Below are 14883 nucleotides of genomic sequence, written 5' to 3' on the forward strand. Positions count from 1 at the left end.
TAGATAGTTAGATAGATAGACAGACAGATAGACAGATAGACAGATAGATAGATAGATAGATAGATAGACAGACAGACAGATAAATATATCTTATTTTGTATACTAGTAGCAGTAGTGTCTAGTGTGTATACCAGTATTATTAGTATACAGTAGATTGGCATTTATTATTGAAGCGCTCATTCTATCACTCCTCTCTCCAGGTGGTCACGCTCTACGGGCCGGTCCAGCTCAGAGTCTGAGTCCCCTGGTGGCGTCTCCCGAGGGCGAGTACAGCGGCCCGTTGCCTCCGCCCGGCCCCCCGCTGGACGTGCTGGGGTCCCAGAGGGGAATCGAGGACCACCCGCCTCCCTCTACCTCCCACTCCTCGCCCCCGTTCAGAGACAAGTCCTGCCTGGCGGAGTTTGTGCCCATGCTGACGCAGGGCTGGGCAGAGATCTTCATCCGCAGACCCTCAGGTACCACTACCACAGACGCTGGAAATAACGAGTGCGTGCTTTGCCCCGTAACCTTGGCCCGGGCCGTAATTATCACCCACTCCATCTGTTATGACACATTTGTGTACAGCATTAAAATTAAATCATAATAACTGCTTTCCAAGGGCGTTTCAGCGGCGCATGAGCGCACATGCGGCCCGCAGGGGTTGTCATGCCATTTTGATAGTTTCATAATAGTTTGACTCACACCTGCCGTGCCCACGGGCCTGATTTTCCTCATGCTGCTCTCCTCCGCCTGCCTCTAAATGAAGAATAGCCCGGGAGCATTTCGCAGAAGTTATATTTCTGTATTAATTGAGACGTGTCCTTGAACGCTTTGCTTCTTGAAGAATAACACATGGCGTGATGCTTCTTCAGTAAGAATCCTGAGGATTTCAGTGCGTTGCTATTGTGGTTTTATTCCTTTCTCTCTTTGTCCGTCACTTTTTTTGTCTCTTTCTTTCTCATGCCTGCTTTATAGGGCTCTTGCTGCAGTCTGAACAGCTTTTGTGCGTTTTAGCTTCAGTGTAATCTCACTTTCGCTCTCTGTCAGTGTTTAGTTTAGTTTAGTGAGAAATTGAATTGTAGTTATAGAAATATACTAGTGCAAATAAACTAGTTGTATTAGATCAAGTAATTAATGATGTAAATTATAAAAATATTTAAAAAAATCTAATTTTTTTTAAGTTTATATATTATATATTTATAATATATATTTATAAATATTATAAATGTAAATATATTTAAGTTTGTAAATTTATATAAAATATTAAATAATTATAATTGTTTTAAAAAAATATGTAAAAAATATGCAATATGCGGCTAATATTTCATTTGACTTCTTTCTTCTTGATTTTTCTTTCATAAGTAATATTAAATAAAGTAGTTGGTTAAAATTAAGCTAAAATAAAATCAAATAAAGTATTTATTAATTCATATATAAATGTTAATTTAACTACACACTCTCACTCTCTCTCTCTCTCTCTCTCTCTGTATAAATAAAGATCCAAATGGCTCTAGTTCCTCGAGGAAATAAACTCGCCAGAATATTTCATTAGTGTCTGTGTGTAATTGAGTTTTGTGGATGTGTCATGTAGAGTGGGCAGATGCTGATGCAGATGTTGGTTAAATGGATAAATCGGCATAGCTGAAGGTGTGAACAGACAGCTGGAGGTCTTAATCCTCCTCCGTAATGTGTGTTTGTGTGCGCTGGTTTATGAACTCCTCTCAGGTTGAAGACAGACTGCACTCGCTCATGCTCTGATGGATTTGTGTCCGCTCTGTACCTGTATGTTGTGTGTGTTCAGGGTGCTAAATAAACTTGTTGTCACAGCAAAGGCAGGTGAATTAAAAAAATTGCTGGCCATAACCATGCACTATTTCAAATTCAATCATCACAACTCTCAAAGTCGTTTTGGTATGTTAATGAAAATGGCATGTATTTGGTCTTGGTGGTTTGGACTTGCTACTGCCATTAGATCCACAGACACGCTGCTTTGAGTGTGTAAGATATGCTGCTGCTGCATCAATACACATACATGAATCCAGTAGCAGATCTAGGCAGGTGGAGCTGGGGAGGTGGAGGGGTTCAGAGGAGCTCTGATGGCTCGCAGCAGGACTAGCTTACAGAAAACACTGAACCAGACTATTTAAATCTCATTAGCTTCAGGATCAGCAGAGGCCAATCAGCTTGTGCCTTGCGGTAATGATGTGATTGCTTGCAGATTGCATGTAAAGGACCGATCAGTCTGTGCCTGTTAACACCTTGTCACTTCATGATTGGAAGTGATTTTGATCTATCATGATTTATCATGATTTTTTTCTGATCGGATAGCTGTCTGATTTATCAAAATTATTCCATTTACACTTGGTCACATAAATGGGTTTTCGCAAAACGGATATAAATCCGATCTCCAAATCCCGCGCTATATGCAGATTTAATGGAGTTTTCATCATCGAAAGCAATAGATATGAGCTGCATTTTATTGATAATCAGCTAATTTCAAAATCAAAGACCGCAATAGGAGAGAGTTACTGGGTGACTAGTACTGACTGATTCACTCATAAAGACAGTCTTTGTCGCCATATAATATATGTTAATAAAATATGAAATGTTACTTCTGTTGCCGTTCACGGTCAGGGACTATTTTTTTTTCCAGTGGAAGAAAATCTTTTAGTGATTTTACTTCATGAAAGTTGCATTGATACATATTTTTTGGCTTTAATAAAACAAATCTCTGAGCCCTTCAGCCGTGACTTATTCACGAGACAGGACAGCCTCTCGTACCTTATTGCATTAATGCAGACATTTAAAGTTATTTGTTGTTTGATTCTGTAAATCTGCTCTCATTTGCTGTCTCTGCTCAGGTAACACCAGCTGGCTGATGTGTCTGGAGAACCCCCCGAGCCCCTTCTCCTCTGAGCTGGGGAACCTGCCGCTGCAGGAGCTGTCCAGCGTGCTGATGGCCATGGACGGGGTGAAGGAGCCCCGGAGCGAGGCCCCTGTTGCCCCCCCGCAGGGGAGGCCCTGTCCCATCCAGCGATCCAACACCGGTGAGCCGCACGACTCCAGCGTCTGATCTCTGATGTTTATACACAGCTGAAATGAGCTCAAAGAGCTAGCTGAGATATCAGGTGCTCCAGTGTTTTAAGAAAGTATGATAAGCTGTGTTAGAATAGCCTACTATTATACACTATTTATATAGCATGTGTACTGTGCACTGAATATGTCCTGTTTGCACATTCCCAATAACATTTGAGAAAATGTGCAATATACAACAGAAACATCATCATCCATGATTTTTTGTTTCTCTTTGGCCTGTCGTGGTTATTGAGTAATCGTCTAAGCTTGGTTATTCAGTTATTTGAGAGAACCTCAATAATTGTGCTGTTTAAAAGGGCTATATGGAGAATTCAGAAAGCCCTGTTAGTAGTGACATCAGTGGCCTTTAAGTGAACTCTTCGCACTCCATTAGCCTCGGACGGCCAAATCAGTCACGTAACGCACAGGAGACTGAACGTGATTCAAGGCCCTGATATGATCACGGTGAAGTTCTTGTTTGTTCTTTGCTTAGAAGTAAAATGAAGTTGGAAATACATTTGCAGTGATGCACTGTTAGCGAACATCCTGACGCCGTCTACGCTGCTGAGAGCGATGATGAACATGTAAATATGTGCTGTGCGCTTTCCTCTCAGTAACAAAATAACCATAATGAGAAAGCGTTTGTCATCCAGACCTCTTTACAGATCATGCTGTTTTGCCACTCTCTCAGCCTGAGACTCTTTGACTGTTGTTTAGTTCTGTCATCTGGGTCCATGCGATGTTGATGGGTTGCCCTGTTGGTTTCTGTCTGTCTATCTGTGTGTGTGTGTGTGTGTGTGCGCGGGGTTTGTCGCTGCAGTGGGCGCTCTCAGCTCTCTCTGCTCCCCTGATACACCCGGCAGGTTTCACAGGAGTATTTCCTGGGCAGGTATATATATATATATCTAGTGTGTGTTTATGTGGCTCTTTATTAACACTCAACAGACCAGAACAACCCGACTAATCAAAGGTGAACTCAACCAATCGCCATACAACCCGAGAACTAGTGATGGGATGATTCCTAAAAAAAAAATGTTTTATGTCCTCTTTTCCTGGAGCTCTTTTCTCTTCCCTTTGCTCTTTTTCTTTCATCCGTGAATTTGACCTGAAAAGCATCTTTCTCTTCTAAAGCTGCCTAGTTTCTGTCATCTGGTAATGCATTCCCTTTATGCGTGTGATTTGAATTGGACTCGCATAAAAGTGTTCCTGTGAGAGACGGACCATGTGGAAAGAAAGAAAGGTTTTGACAGCCATTCTATATAGATCAAGAATAACTGACATTTCACTTTTATGTGATTTTTTTTTTTTATCCAACATCAATATTTTAGGTTAAAAATGAACATGAATGTGTAAGAAAAAAATAATTTTTCAGATTTTGGCAGATGCTTTAATCAACTTTTAGCTTTTAGTTGGCCTGTTGTGACAATTTCATTTTTTAAAGTACAAGAATGTTCATGTATTATATCAATAAATAATTGTATGTACGTGCATTTACCTTCATATTAGGGCTGTCAGTCAATTGAATTGAATAGATATTGCAATTAATTAATTAATTGAATTACTCTCAATGCATTGGTATTTAAAAGATCTTGATGGCTAATAAGACATACATTTTATTACTTACTTGTCTAATCTAATCTAATAAATATTTTTATTACAGTAAATAATTTTATCTACAGTACAACACCCAGCCATACTATTACTAGTCGGACTGAAGTGATATTTTAATTTAAAGGTATAAGCACATTATTGAATAAACATTTAGAGTAGATACACCGATGAGTGCAACATGATGTCATCATTATTTTGGATTTATTTTCCTGGAAGAGAGAGACTGTTAAAAGTGTAAATCTGCTTTTGTAAGCTTTTAGAGGAACATTAGCATACAGATGACACTCTTTAACTCTCATTTCTCTTCTCATTGGGTGTCTGAAAGCAGCATGTTTTGTAAAGCCTTTCAGTGTCGAATCACATACTGATCCTGCTATACGTGTCCAGATCGATCAGCTTGTGTGTGTGTGTGTGATCAGAGTGTGTTTGAGCAGGTTTGATCTTCAGGTGGCTGTGCATGTATTAGAGTGACTTTAGGAGAGTTCTAGACTAATCGTAGACGCTCCTCTGCTCGTGGATCTAGCACAGTTTGCTGTGACGCCATGGTGTTGATTGTGCACGTACTGTCCTGCCGTCCCGCAGATTCTGTTGTGTTGGAAGAAGGAGTGCAGAGCAGAACGGACGTGTCACCGGTGGAGTCGAAGGAGGAGGAAGAGTTCGAGGCCATTCCTTCTGAACCGATCTTCATGAGCACCAGTGCGACACCAGCTGGCATGCTGAGCCGGGTAGAAGACATATACTATAATATTCATTTATTATTATTATTATTAAATGATCATTATTTTATTGTTGTTATTTTTTAATAAATACAATAATAATCACCATCATTTAGGCATTAAATCATTATCAGACTACAATAATAAAAAAATCACAATATTAATATTCACTATTTTATTCACAATATAATAATATTATCAATATTCATATAATTATATATTTCAATAATCACAATATTAGAGTTGTTATATATACTGTATGTGTATATATATATGAAAAATAAATGTCAATTATATAACTATATTACATAAATATATAACTATATATTACATAAAAACTGCATATATATATATATATATATATATATATATATATATATTCACATTATTGATATTCATATAATTATATTTTAATAATCACAATATTAGCTGTGTATTTATATATATATACACACACACACACACACAGTTTTATGTAATTTATAGTGACATACTTTTTTTCCCATTAATATATACATATATGACAGAGAGGGAGTTAATAGTTATATTTAATATAAGTGTAAATAATGCATATAAATTTAAATAGAATATATAAGTACTTTGAATAATTGGTAATAGTAATATTAATAATAACATTTATTATATAGATATTTATTTTCAGCTAATATAGTCAAGTGTCACTGTGTAGTTTCTCCGCGGCACTGGTAGTAATAGACTAATATATCAGCCAGTAATTTTACTTTATTGACGTTTATAAACCAAAGACTGATTGGTGTAATTTCTGTAATCTCAAGTCCTCCTCGACGTCTAGTCAGGAGGATAAGTCAACGCTGGAGGAGGTGAGTGAGGGCGGGATCCCCATCGACCAGCCCGCGCTGAGCCCCGGACCACATGACCCTGACCTCACCTTCTCCCCCACACCCCTGAAACAGTCCAGCTCGTCGCCGGAGCTGCAGACTCTCCCCGAGGCGATGAGCAAAGCCCAGAGCGCCCCGGGTGGAGATGTGCTGTGCTCCAGGATCCAGACGGCCCCGGCCCCGGGCCCGGAGAGAGAGGCCCCGGGGGAGAGCGCTGGGTCCGCCGGCCCGTCCAGCACCAGCACCAGTGTCTCCGTCTCTTCATCGTCCACGTCCCGGATGAGGCTGGAGTTCCCCACGGCCCAGCCGGGACCCCAGTCTCCCACCGGACACAGACCCCGCGGACACACCATTTCAGTGTCCGCACCCTCGTCCCGCAGGGAGAGGAAGATGGACCGGGACTCGTACCACAACCGAGGAGGGCCATCCAATGCAGAGAAGAGCTCAGGACTCAGTCCCAGGTAAACTGATATCGTTAAATGAAATCGTATCTTAAATGTATTAGGGACTTATAATTGATATATCAATACAATATCTATATCAGTTATATATACTGTGTGTGTGTGTGTGTGTGTGTGTATATATACAGTACTGTGCAAAAGTCTTAGGCATGTTAATATCCCCCCCCAAATGTTTTTTTGTTGTTTTAAGTCAGTTATTTATATCTTTTGATGTAGCGTGTCAGTAGGAAATATCAGTTTACATTTCCAAACATTGTTTTTGCCATTAATTGTAATAATCCAGTGAGATTTGTGTATGCACAAGGAGTCTGACAACAGCCGGTATGATCTGATCTCACCATCATCGAGTCTGTCTGTGATTACATGAAGAAACAGAAAAAACTGAGACCGACTAAATCCAGAAGAACTGCAGGAACGTCTCCGAGATGCTTGAAGAAACTTTCCTGCAAAGCTATGCGCAAGTGTACCTGGACAAAAGCCGTTTTAAACACACAGGGGCGTTACACCATATATTGATTTGAATTAGTTAATAGAAGTTCCGCAGTTCTTCTGGTTTTTAGTTTCTTCATGTAATCACACGTAAACTGTCACAATATTAGAGTTTTTACTGTATTTTTGATCACATAAATGCAGCCTTGATGAGCAGAAGAAGAAAAATTACATTACCTCTCTTTTTTGTAATTTTTTTTGGGTTGTCTCATTTTTTGCAGATGTTTTACATTAAGATGTGCATTATAAACACTTGCACTTAATGGAGGGACAGTTTGTCTCCTGCACAATGGTGTGTTGATTTCTGTTTAAAAAGACTATCCCGCAATTTAAACCTATCAATAATCCATGATGGCGGACGTCAAGTCCGTGGCTTAGTTGTGTAATGGATGGATAAGTGTCGTCTACATTAAGTCGTGATTACGTTCAGCAAACGTTAACGCACCTGTAATGTCTTTTGAACTGCATCCGTTTGATCTCACCTCACAGAGTGCTTCAATTTCCAGGAAAAGCAAGGCATCATATGGAGAGTAATGATATGGCTGGGAAGCTTCATTCTTTCTCATTACTGTCATCATCCGTCGTCCCGTTGACATTAAATCATCCTGCCTTCTTCGCTCACTTGAGAAGTGAGGCGCTTTTTGAGTTGAGCGCTTTCAAATTGTTGCCTTTTAGAATTAGAATTACTTGAAATTACTACCATCCATCTTTGTGGCGTTCAGTGCTGCCAGAGTCGGGGATCGATAGGCTTTCTGTCTTTTATATATATATATAGACAGGAAACATAGTGAGTTTCCCATAAACACTTTCCCCTCCATCATGGTCTCGTATTGGTCTCTTGTGATGGGATTCACTCAAACACTAAGAGCTGTTGTCTTTCTTGAAACTGTTTACAGTCCCTTTTAAAATGATTTTAACATGTTCGATATAAAGCTACAATTACCTCCCAATAAGGACTCAAGGTCCCCGCTACTCAAAATACCTTTCCTGTGTGGATGATGATAAGAAAGAGGCATAAAAGGAGAAGTTTCTTCCATGGAAAGAGTTTTGAACTTCCTGTTTTCCATGCAATAAAAGCGGATGTGAAATGGTCTGAAGTCATGCAATAACTTTGTGTGAGAAACCGACTAAAACTAAACATATATTCAAACATTATTTAACAGAAATGTAACAAATATTAATTAAAAATGTCCCCTCTCGCTGTACCTGTTAATGAGGATTGTATGAGTTACATGAGAGCCAGTGATGTCTGATTTATCATGATTTGATTTTTTTCTAGTCAGAAAGATGGATGGATGGTGGATGGTGGATAGATAGATGGATGGTGGATAGATGATGGATACATAGATGGATGGATGGATTGATGATGGGTGGCTGGATAATAGATGGATGGATAGATGGATGGATGGATGGATGGATGGATGGATGGATGGATGGATGGATGGATTGATGATGGGTGGATGGATAGATGATGGATAGATAGATGGATGGTGGATAGATGATGGATACATAGATGGATGGTGGATGGATGGTGGATAGATGATGGATAGATAGATGGATGGTGGATAGATGATGGATAGATAGATGGATGGATGGATTGATGATGGGTGGATGGATAATGGATGGATGGATGGATGGATGGATTGATGGATTGATGATGGGTGGATGGATAGATAGATAGATAGATAGCCTAGATAGATAGATAGCCTAGATAGATAGATAGATAGTTAGCCTAGATAGATAAATAGCCTGGATGGATGAATGGATGGATGGATGGATGGATGAGATAGATAGATAGATAGATAGATAGATAGATAGATAGATAGATAGATAGATAGATAGATAGATAGATAGATAGATAGATAGCCTAGATAGATAGATAGCTAGATAGATAGCCTAGATAGATAGATAGATAGCCTAGATGGATGGATGGATAATAGGATTGGATGGATGGATAGATGTATTCATGTGTATATATAAACAGTTGGCTAGAATAACATATATACAACTATATTTGTATATAGTTACATATATGAATATTTTGAACAGCTGGCTAATAATAAATAGTCTCTGAGCCGTGTTTAATGGTTCTCCTGAGGTGTGGAGAGTGTTTCAGGACACTTGTCCTGCTCCCTGAAACTTCTTCACCTTTAGCTTGGATCTGTTTCCCGTGTGATGAGGTGAGGAGTGTGTAGGCAGAGGAGAGGTGTTGAGTTCAGTGTTTAGCGCTCGTGTTGGAGAGGAGGTTCAGTAGATCTGATCTGACCTTGATCCTCTTCTTTCTGTCTCCAGTTTCGTCTTCCTTCAGCTCTATCACTCTCCCTTCTTCGGCAACGAGTCCAACAAACCCCTCCTGCTGCCCAAAACTCAGGTCAGGTGATGCTCTCTCTCCTACATCTTTTACAATTGGAGGAATCTCATGAAAACTTGAATGTCATATTTCAGCGCAAATCAAAAGAGAGAAATAAGATATTATTTATATATCATAGAAATTACAAAAAAGTACTATGTCTGTCTGTATTCGTTCGTTCTCTGTTGTTCATTTTCTGTCTGCCGTTCGTTCATTGTCTGTCGTTTTTTCATTCATTCATTCAGTTTGTCTGTTGTTCGTTTTGTCTGTCGTTCGTTCGTTCATTCTGTCTGTCTGTCGTTCATTCTGTCTGTCTGTCGTTCATTCTGTCTGTCTGTCGTTCATTCTGTCTGTCTGTCATTCGGTCGGTCTGTCGTTCATTGTTTTTCTGTCGTTCGTTCGTTCTCTGTCGTTCGTGCTGTCTTCATTTGTTCGTTCATTCTGTCTGTCTGTCTGTCTGTCATTCGTTCTGTCTGTCGTTCTCTCTGTTTTTCTGACGTTCGTTCTGTTTTTCTGTCGTTCATTCTGTCTGTCTGTGTCGTTCGTTCTGTCTGTCGTTCTCTCGTTTTTCTGACGTTCGTTCTGTCTGTCCGAGTCGTTCGTTCGTTCTGTCTGTTGTTCTTTCTGTTTTTCTATCGTTCGTTCTGTCTGTCCGAGTCGTTCGTTCGTTCTGTCTGTTGTTCTTTCTGTTTTTCTATCGTTCGTTCTGTCTGTCCGAGTCGTTCGTTCGTTCTGTCTGTTGTTCTTTCTGTTTTTCTGTCGTTCTGTCTGTTGTTCTTTCTGTTTTTCTGTCGTTCGTTCTGTCTGTCCTAGTCGTTCGTTCGTTCTGTCTGTTGTTCTTTCTGTTTTTCTGACATTCGTTCTGTCTGTCCGTGTCGTTCGTTCGTTCTGTCTGTTGTTCTTTCTGTTTTTCTATCGTTCGTTCTGTCTGTCCGAGTCGTTCGTTCGTTCTGTCTGTTGTTCTTTCTGTTTTTCTGTCGTTCTGTCTGTTGTTCTTTCTGTTTTTCTGTCGTTCGTTCTGTCTGTCCTAGTCGTTCGTTCGTTCTGTCTGTTGTTCTTTGTTTTTCTGACGTTCGTTCTGTCTGTCCGAGTCGTTCGTTCGTTCGTTCTGTCTGTTGTTCTTTCTGTTTTTCTGTCGTTCATTCTGTCTGTCTGTGTCGTTCGTTCTGTCTGTTGTTCTTTCTGTTTTTCTGTCGTTCGTTCTGTCTGTCTGTGTCGTTCGTTCTGTCTGTCGTTCTCTCTTGTTTTTCTGACGTTCGTTCTGTCTGTCTGTGTCGTTCGTTCTGTCTGTTGTTCTTTCTGTTTTTCTGTCGTTCGTTCTGTCTGTCTGTGTCGTTCGTTCTGTCTGTCGTTCTCTCTTGTTTTTCTGACGTTCGTTCTGTCTGTCCGAGTCGTTCGTTCGTTCTGTCTGTTGTTCTTTCTGTTTTTCTGTCGTTCATTCTGTCTGTCTGTGTCGTTCGTTCTGTCTGTCGTTCTCTCTTGTTTTTCTGTCGTTCGATATGTCTGTCCGAGTCGTTCGTTCTGTCTGTCGTTCTTTCTGTTTTTCTGTCGTTCGTTCTGTCTGTCTGTGTCGTTCGTTCTGTCTGTCGTTCTCTCTTGTTTTTCTGTCGTTCGTTCTGTCTGTCCGAGTCGTTCGTTCTGTCTGTCGTTCTTTCTGTTTTTCTGTCGTTCGTTCTGTCTGTCCGAGTCGTTCGTTCTGTCTGTCGTTCTTTCTGTTTTTCTGTCGTTCGTTCTGTCTGTCCGAGTCGTTCGTTCTGTCTGTTGTTCTTTCTGTTTTTCTGTCATTCGTTCTGTCTGTCTTTGTCGTTCGTTCTGTCTGTTTTTAAAGGGAAAATAAAATTAATTATCTTGAAAATAATAAAATAAAATATTTTCCATAAAAATAATACTTCTCCTAAATCTATTTTCTATGTGGTGAAATATGAGCCATTTCTTTGTGAGTTTGACCCAAACACTTTTCATTGGCCTCTTGTTGACTTGATTGCTGCAGAGCTTCATATTAATCTAGTGTGGTCTGGCGTTCACAGCTGATAGATCGTGCCGTTAAAGTGTTGGATCAGATGCCTCCATACGACACGCACAAGATTGGTGTGGTGTTTGTGGGAACTTGCCAGGTACACTCATCGTTCTCTTTCCAATTTGCTGTTTGAGATTGGTTTTTAGGAAGTCTTTATGATTTATGGTTGTTTATTATCAGGCAAATAACGAGGTGTCAATACTGTCCAACGAGTACGGGTCGAACCGGTACGCACAGTTCCTCACGGGCCTGGGGAAACTGATCCACCTGAAGGACTGCGACCCGGACCAGATCTTCCTGGGCGGACTGGACCAGTACGGGGACGACGGCGAGTTCACCTACTGCTGGCATGATGACATTATGCAGGGTGAGAGAGTGCGTTACAGTCACATCATCATCACGTTATTTATTATCATTAGTACTAGTACTAGTACTAGTAGAAGTAAGAAATAAAAAATAAAAAATTATCATTACTTTTTTTTGTAAATGAACTATTATATTGGTATATATATTATATTGTATAATAAAATCATTTACTCAATAAAATAATTAGAAGAAGAGTTATTATTAATTCTAATTATCAATTATTTAATATTATTTCTTATTACTAAATATAAAAATAATAGTAGTAGTAGTTATTATACTTAATAATTCTTATTACTGGTATTACTGGCTGTTAAGTTATTATTAATACAAACAATAGTCATTATATTATAATAATAATTTACTACTAATAAAAATGTTCTTAATAATAATACATTTACATTCATAGAATTATTTTATTCATTCTAATTAATAATTATTTATTTTTCTTTCTCACTACTACTACTTGCTGTTATTAAGATATACTAATATTATTAATAATAATGATAGTCATATAATAATAATAATACAAATAATAATAATAATCGTATTAATAATAATAATTAATTCTATTTATAATTGTATATTATTTCTTATTTCTAAAATAATAATAATAGTAATTATAATTAATCATAATAATTTCTAAGGTCTCTCTAATTTATATAATTTTATATATTATATGATAACTATAATAATAATATATATTATTATTTTTAATTATAATTACTATTATCATTATTATTAGAAAGACCTTAGAAATGAAGTATAGCAAACCTTTCAAGATGTTAAGGATGGTAAATATATTTTTAGTCAGTATTTCTTCACTCACTGTTGAATCTGAGCAACAATTAAAATAGAATAATAGTAATAATAATAAATTATTCATTCTAATAATTCTTATTTTAATAAATATTATTTCTTACTAATTCCACTATTACTGTAATTATTATCTACTATTAATAACTATTTATTATTATTATTATTATTATTATTAGAGAGGTCCTTGAAAAACCCCAACAGTCAGAAAACAGGCAAACCTTTCACGATCTCAAGTATGATGAATAGACTTCAGATCCACTTGAGTCAGTGTTGAACTGAGTGTTTGTGTGTGTGATCCATTACTGTGTGTTGAGCTGATTATCTGAGGCGTTCATAAAGATAGTCTGACTAATGCAGTCGTTTCCTTCCCTTCAGCCATTTTCCACATTGCCACTCTCATGCCGAACCGAGAGAGCGACAAGGGCTGCTGCAACAAGAAACGCCACATCGGCAACGACTTTGTGGTGGTGGTTTACAACGACTCCGGGGAGGAGTACAAACTGGGCACCATCAAGGTGTGTGAGGGAGTCCCTTTACATTTCATTCCTGTCTTTGCCACATTCTTTCTACCTGAACCGTTTTTAAAATATGTGTGTTGATGTTGACAGGGCCAGTTCAACTTTGTGGAGGTGCTCATAAAGCCACTGGACTACGAGAGCAACCTGGTCACGCTCCAGTGCCGGAAAGGTTGAAATAACCCGCTTTCATTCAGATATATTTGTATAGTGAAGCGGAAGCCTGACCCCTGTGACCCCTTGTTCTTTCTCAGATCTGGAGGGTTTGGTGGACACCAGTGTGGCAAAGATCGTTTCTGACCGCAACCTTCCTCTGCTCGTGAGACAGATGGCGCTGCACGCCAATGTGAGACTCCTTGCTTCCTTCGTCTCAATGTTTTTCCTCTCTTTTCCTAGTGTTTCACGAGTCTTTTACATTTCATAAAGAGTGGCACTTTTCTGTGTTTGTGCTCAACTGTGCTGATATTGCTCTATGTAAACATCGATGGATGTTTTTGACCTGCGCCGTTGTGTTTTTCCACCTCAACAAAACCCCTCTGTCTGTCTGTCCAATCATTTTATGCAATTCATTCACTTTGCATTGACAAAACGGTTCATAATGCTTAAGCAAAAACCTCCTCTATCATGTTTCTTACACTCAAGTATGTTTTAGGCTAGATACTTGGACTTCACTCAGTATCCAGACTTTCACTTCAGTATAATTTGCAAATTGCAATTGCAAAATTTTCGTTTTTGGGTAAACTATCCTTTTAAGAATTGATTAAAATTGAGAAATCGATATTTTCACCCAGCCCTAGTATGTAATGCATTTAGCTGTTTTTGTCAGGTGCGAATTGTCATAATTTCAGGTATAATTAATGCGTGTAGCTCAAATGATGCAGAGCGAGTGCAGTAATGATGTTTTCCTTAATGAAAACCACTATAAAGACCGTATCCGTAAGATGGAAAACCGTTTGCCGCACACAGCTTTTTTTCTCCTCTTGGATAGTTGAGCTCACAACTCTTCCCACCTGCTGTGATAAGTGGAGACGGTGTTGTGACTCACACACCAACGCTTTCCTCCGAGACCCTACAAATCACTGCAGGAAGTCTCAGCCCACTGCCTCTGCCTCCAATTAGCACAACATGCCACAAAATGGTCGGCAAAATTGGGTTTCACTCGGGACAAGGACTATTTTGTGGGTGAATTAATAAATTATCGTTGCCATGGTTACCATTGAACTTTAGAAGCCTGTAGTAGACAGAAGTACTTCAGTTTGGGGAAATGATATTGAAATGTGTTCCTACTGGGGCAGTGCAAAGTATATCACAATCTGGAAGGTGTTTCATGTTGACTTTAATCAGTCTTAGATACGAACATAATTACGGTTTCGAGAATAAACAATTACATTATACCCTTTTAATGAGTCTCTTATCTGCTCCTTTGTCTTGGAAAGATGGCGTCGCTGGTGCACCAGTCCAGGGCGAACCCATCGGACGCGTATGCTTCAAAATGGCTGGCAAGATTGAGACACATTAAGAGGATCAGGACCCGGGTTAGAGTGCTCACTATAATCTGTAATTGCATATATAATATGTATTGCATAAATAATGCATTGTGGGATTGATTTCTCTTGGCTTTTCTCCATCAA

The 14883-nt window shown here is 39.0% G+C and overlaps 1 protein-coding gene across 2 annotated transcripts in view; it reads left to right on the forward strand.

The window, feature by feature from the left end:
• The window catches only part of tsc2 (TSC complex subunit 2), a 42983-nt gene that overhangs the window by 26925 nt on the left and 1175 nt on the right, over positions 1–14883 (forward strand). For both annotated transcript variants that reach the window (XM_082164444.1, XM_082164445.1), the window contains 11 exons: positions 201–455; positions 2841–3026; positions 5248–5390; positions 6176–6699; positions 9481–9559; positions 11566–11652; positions 11736–11922; positions 13113–13252; positions 13346–13424; positions 13507–13598; positions 14689–14787. In XM_082164444.1, the coding sequence (XP_082020570.1) occupies positions 201–455; positions 2841–3026; positions 5248–5390; positions 6176–6699; positions 9481–9559; positions 11566–11652; positions 11736–11922; positions 13113–13252; positions 13346–13424; positions 13507–13598; positions 14689–14787 (1871 nt within the window). The remainder of the gene's footprint in view (positions 1–200; positions 456–2840; positions 3027–5247; positions 5391–6175; positions 6700–9480; positions 9560–11565; positions 11653–11735; positions 11923–13112; positions 13253–13345; positions 13425–13506; positions 13599–14688; positions 14788–14883) is intronic.

This window comes from Leuciscus leuciscus, assembly GCF_965113295.1.
Source record: "Leuciscus leuciscus genome assembly, chromosome: 3".
Lineage (NCBI taxonomy): Eukaryota > Metazoa > Chordata > Actinopteri > Cypriniformes > Leuciscidae > Leuciscus > Leuciscus leuciscus.